The sequence below is a fragment of the Phalaenopsis equestris genome, unplaced genomic scaffold, assembly GCF_001263595.1.
Source record: "Phalaenopsis equestris unplaced genomic scaffold, ASM126359v1 Scaffold000002, whole genome shotgun sequence".
Classification (NCBI taxonomy): Eukaryota; Viridiplantae; Streptophyta; class Magnoliopsida; order Asparagales; family Orchidaceae; genus Phalaenopsis; species Phalaenopsis equestris.
In genome coordinates this window covers 61,343,647-61,349,527 of record NW_018164444.1, presented here as the reverse complement: position 1 = coordinate 61,349,527, position 5,881 = coordinate 61,343,647, and the positions used below count along the sequence as shown (strand labels likewise).

Genomic DNA, 5,881 nt, shown 5'->3' with positions numbered 1-5,881 from the left:
AATTATAAGAAAATAACATAAATATATACATAAAAAGAGCTGTGAAGGCAGATGCAGAATCAGCAATGTAAAGATGAAGCAAAAAAAAACGAATTTTTCATGAAAATCCCTTGGTGAAAATTTATGAAATATATTCAAAATAATGCATCAATTTCTTTTTTCAATCTATTTTTATTAAAAAAAACAGAATTTTTGCCCAATGAAAGAGAAAAAAAACAATCTTGCAAGTAATTGTTTATTAAAATAAAAAATTAGTTTGAATAATTCTTATAATGTCTTAATTAAATATTTATTTAAGTATTATTATAAATTTTAGACCTTCCCAAGAAAAAAAAAGAGAAATTTTAATGTAAAATGTACTTAAGGATAATTTAGTAGATCCATAAATCTATCTTAAGTTTTATCCATTTTCCTTGGAATCAACAAAAGAGACATCAATTTGGGAACTTGGTGCCGTTCGGGATCAACGCAACAGCTTTTAAAGGCCGCACCTTTCTTTCTTGATATTTGAGCGAAATAGGGAAATATTGCCTCAAGAGAGAGAGAGATAGATGAAAGTGGCAGGCAAAAATGACTTGATTTTTGTTTTAGAGAAGCAATTCTTCTTCTTCTTCTTCTTCTTTTTCAGTAAATTAAACAATCATTAAAACTAAATGGTGGACGATCCATGGTGAGGTTGAATCATCGCAGACCATGGTTTTATGCACCAACCATGCACCAATGCGTAAAGATAGATGTCTTGAGCTATGAAACACTATGAATGAATAGTAAATAGTCCAGAGTTATTCAATTGGACATGCTACACATGTGACATAAAAAATTGAATTCATTAGTGTTCTATAAAAAAATATCATAAATGAGTTTGATGAATCAAACTCAGTTGACATCCACTCTATTAAAGCATAATCGATAATATATTAAAACACGTGAAATGATTTACTAAATATATTATTAAGAAATAAATGACATTAAGTCATAAGGCCTCAATGGTACTATAATCCAACTTTTTTCAAGATCTTGGTCTGAAGCTTGCACTACTTGATTTGCAGTAGGTCGGATATTCTTTATGTTGTTGGACTCGTTAGCTGTTAAACAGAGGTTCCATTTACTACTCACTACCAAGAGGATTCTTCATTATACGAAGGTGTGATTGACTTTAACTTATTATTTTCATCAACAAAGGATTTTAAACTTATCAGATATAGTGATAGTGACTGGGCCAGAGGCTTGGATGAAAGAAAAAACACTATACGGTCTATGCTCTACATGAGAGGCACTGTTTACTTGGATGTCAAAGGAGCAACCAATCTTCACTCTTTTTACTAGTGAAGCTGGGTATGTTGCTGCAACTTCTTTTGTCTGTCATGCAATTTGGCTCCAAAATTTGTTGAATGTGTTAAGATTGCTAAAAGAAGAGCTCACAAACATTTGTGGCGATAATAAGTTAGCTATCATTTTGGCAAGAATCATGTGTTTCATGATGTAAGTAAACATATCGACACACGCTAGCACTTCATTAGAGTGCATCACAAGATAGAATGTGCAAATGAAGTGTAAAAACTTATGATTAGGTCGCTGATATTTTTATTAAGCCGCTTAAGTATGGAGATTTTATCAAGATAAGAAGATTGCTCAAGATAATAAATCAAGTTTAAGAGGGGTGTTGAAAAATTAAATTTGATTTTTTACCCGTATAAATTTGCGCTTTAATTGTGCCCATAATCTACAATGGACTTTGAAAAATTCTAGAGACTTATTTTCTAAAAATAATATTATAGGATTCTAGAGATGTATTTTAATGGAATGATTTGTAAAACTATAATATGTAATTAAGGACATGTAACTAAGATAGAAGAATATTCTAGAAAATCATATAATTGAAATGTGTTGGCACAATCTTAAGAGGGATGTCACTAAATAAATAGGCGTAGCATGTTTGAATTTTGTACTAAGAGTAAACTAAATATGAGCCTTTTAACTTGTGTTCCTCTTCTTTCTCATCATTTTCCTCTTATAATTATCCTTTATTTCCAACCAAGAGATTCAGATATAAAGTAACAAGAACACATCGCATCCGACCCCCCTTCCTCCCCTTTCATCCTATTATTTCCCTTATACTGATGCTCGTGGGGCAACGGTAACCTAGATGCAAGCTTCACATTTCAGCACACAAATATGTTTTAACCAGCTTGGCTATAAAAGAAAAAATCCCCATCTTCCTTGAAAATTTTCAGCTCTTTGCTAAGCTTATTTCCGCCCTTTGATGTGACACATTATTCCCTTCAGTGTGGTGGCATCCACTCAATTGGCTTGGAACCATCCTTATTCCCATAACAAATCATGGTAGAAAAACTTCGCCTTTTCAGAAGCCGAAGTCCTAGTTTAATAGGAAGACGACGAAGATGCAGAGATGATAGAGGAATGCATCATCACTGAACCATGGCGAGAAAAGAAGCAGCATTTGACGATGGAGGCACCGAAGCCGGCGCCTTTCTTACAACATTTCCACCATTACCTACATATCCCACGCTTTGTCTCTGAAACAGGATCTCATACCTGAGCTTACCGTCCTCCTCCTCATCCTCATCATCATACTCATCATCATCAACAACATCATCCTCCTCCTCCGCCTCCTCCTCCTGATTCTGTAGTTCCATCAGTTCCTTAACGATGTCTTCTGGCTTCATTAGAAAAGAAAAAAAAAATTAATTCAATCTATACTGCTAGCTTCTGAATGTATAAAAACAGGACTACTGCAATGATAGCCTAATCTATTACCTTCTTCAATGGAACCTCCCTCCCAAAGAAAATCTGAGAATGTCTATTAGCGTTGCTTCTCGGCATTTGGAAGCTAGTACTCTCCACATTGTTTCTCACTGTGATTAAATTTTTATTTTCACCATTATTGCTCTCTTGTTCCACTGATACAGAGATTGGCTGCTCTGTATTAGTAGCAGTCTCCTATTGTTGCTTCCTGCGATAAAGTGCATCTAGTTCATGGAAGTAAGGGCAAGTCTTGGCGTCCTCCGGGCGCTTCTTGTTCCCCTCTTTCACTTTCTTGAAGTACTTGTTAATATTCTCCCACTTCTCCTTACACCTTTTGGGGCTTCTGTTGTATCCCAACCGCTTCATTCCCATGGATATGTCCTCCCAAAATGGCCCCTTTGGCCCTGTCTCCAGGTACCTCACCTCTAACCCGCTGCGCAACTTGATTAGTGCCAGAACCTCTGTTTTTGGCCACCTTGATGGCGGCGAATTAGACTTCGGCGACGGCATCGAAACTCCCATAACCTCCGGCGCCATCTCTGCATTTGAAGCAGCTGGATCTGACGATGCTGAAGCCTGGTGGATTACAATCTCATTGACTTGGTGGCTTCTCTGGCCCTCCGGCTGATCTTCTTGCGAAACTTCAGGAGGTGCAGGGGCAGAGAATGTTGTAGCTTCTATCAATGCATCCTGCTGATTAGTTACGGTTAAGCCGGCGCCGGCGAACCTCTGCAAAAAGGAGATAACTGCGGCATCACGATTAGCCGTCATGGTGCGCTCCTGCACCATAAGCTCATACTCACGGTTAAGCCGAGCCATCTCCTGGCGTTTCCATGCCTCCTCCCTCGCCATCCGATCCTGCTCGCGCTTCTCGATCGTATCTAAGAACCTCTGCTGCATTGCTTCCTGCCGTTCAATCAGCTGCTTCATTAGTTTCTCAAAGAAAGCTATCGTTTTTCCATTCCCGTACGGCCATCCTTCCCGCTTCCTCTTCCTTCCGCCGTCCGGAAGCTCGCCGGCGCCGCCGTAATCGTTGTTTTCAGCATCGGAATCGGATGATGAAGAAGAGGATGTGTCGGAAGAAAAACTGATGCCTGCGTGAGCGGTCGTTGGCGGCGGCTGCGCTGTATCGACGGCAGTTAATGCCATTAAATCTCCGGAGGGAGCAGAGGGATTGGAAGTTAGAGGCGGGAAGGGGTTTATATTGGTCGCCGGAGAGAATGATGGGACGGCGGTGTTGGTGGTGCTGTGGAGAGCTTCAAGTTGGGTGAAGAAGCGGTAGCTCTTGCCGTCCTGCCGGCCGGCGCGGCCTTCTTTGGTGCGCTTGTAGTATTTGTGAACGTTTTCGAACTTCTCCTTGCATTTCTTTGCGCTCCTTGTGTAGCCCAGTTCAGCGAGCTTCCTGCATGCCCACAATGATTGAAGCTAGTGTGAGGAACCGCGGAATAAAGAGAGGGACAAGAGGGGGGAAAGATTTAGGCATGTATTTAAGATAAATTCAACTAAATATTTAAAAAATAAAATAAAATTTAATGTTCTGTTAAATCAAAATTCAAAATATATTGCACGTCTATTTTATCTATGTTTCTCATATTCAGTCTATTCTACGACACAAGTCTGAATTGGTGGATTTAAAGGATTTACCATTTTATTGCTCGCAAGCTCCATCTCCATCACTTTTGATAAAACCAAATTTATTGTATTTGACAAATTCTATTTAACCAAAAATTATATTTTTGATATTATTTATAAGTCTTAATTTGATAATATATCCTACTACTAATTTTACTTAAAATAAAGTGAAAACTTCTAAATTTTTTTAAATAAAGAACTGAAATTTTCTAAATTTTTTATGAAATAAATTTTAATAATTTCAAATGTAAATTTAGAATATTTATGAGATCATTTTCTTTGCTTTATTGATATTCTCTAGAAAAAGTAAAGGAATACCATAACAAATTTGCAATATACTTTAATCCAAATTAAAGTTATTCCACTTTAATCTTATTTTTTTTGCTTAAAATTTTTTCCCAAGGAAATATGAGATTAGGACATATAGCATCTTAAGGCACCAATTATATCATAATTATATCCAAAACCGCAAGATAATATAAAAATAATTATAAAAAAATAACATAAATATATACATAAAAAGAGCTGTGAAGACTGTGAAGACAGATGCAGAATCGGTAATGCAAAGATAAAGAAAAAAAAACGAATTTTTCATGAAAATCCCTTAGTGAAAATTTATGAAATATATTCAAAATAATGCATCAAATTTTTTTTTTCAATCTATTTTTATTGAAAAAACAGACTTTTTGCCCAATGTAAGAGAAAAAAAACAATCTTGCAAGTAATTGTTTATTAAAGTAAAAATTTTGTTTAAATAATTCTTATAATGTCTTAATTAAATATTTATTTAAGTATTATTATAAATTTTAGACCTTCCCAAGAAAAAAAAAGAGAAATTTTAATGTAAAATGTACTTAAGGATAATTTAGTAGATCCATAAATCTATCTTAAGTTTTATCCATTTTCCTTGGAATCAACAAAACAGACATCAATTTGGGAACTTGGTGCCGTTCGGGATCAACGCAACAGCTTTTAAAGGCCGCACCTTTCTTTCTTGATATTTGAGCGAAATAGGGAAATATTGCCTCAAGAGAGAGAGAGATAGATGAAAGTGGCAGGCAAAAATGACTTGATTTTTGTTTTAGAGAAGCAATTCTTCTTCTTCTTCTTCTTCTTTTTCAGTAAATTAAACAATCATTAAAACTAAACCAGCAGTTGCAGAATCTGTGCTACGAAGCCGATCCCAAATTGCTAATCAGAAACTGTTAACTAAATCATTCCCTCTGAATTATTTCAATGAAAAAGACCACATTAATTCTCAACAATTGTGACCAATTTCAATGGCAATTCCTGAATTACCTCGAGACATCCTCCCACAGAGGACCTTTTAGTGTCGCATCCCGGAAAGCAGCATCCATCTCCGACCGGATCTTGAGCAGCGCAAGCGTCTCCTGCCGCGGCCACCGGCTCCCAACACCTCCTCCCCCTCCCCCCCACACCCCGGCACCAATCCCCTCCTCATCAACAAAACTCCTCCCCGCCG

At 36.9% G+C, this 5,881-nt stretch overlaps 1 protein-coding gene across 1 annotated transcript in view; it reads right to left on the bottom strand.

The window, feature by feature from the left end:
- Positions 1 to 2,003: 2,003 nt before the first annotated feature.
- LOC110030727 (trihelix transcription factor GTL1-like) overlaps positions 2,004 to 5,881 on the bottom strand; it is a gene marked incomplete in the record, with an annotated part of 4,495 nt that continues 617 nt past the window's right edge. Inside the window, 3 exon segments of the mRNA XM_020733618.1 lie at positions 2,004 to 2,681; positions 2,779 to 4,168; positions 5,698 to 5,824. Of these exon segments, the coding sequence (XP_020589277.1) occupies positions 2,962 to 4,168; positions 5,698 to 5,824 (1,334 nt within the window).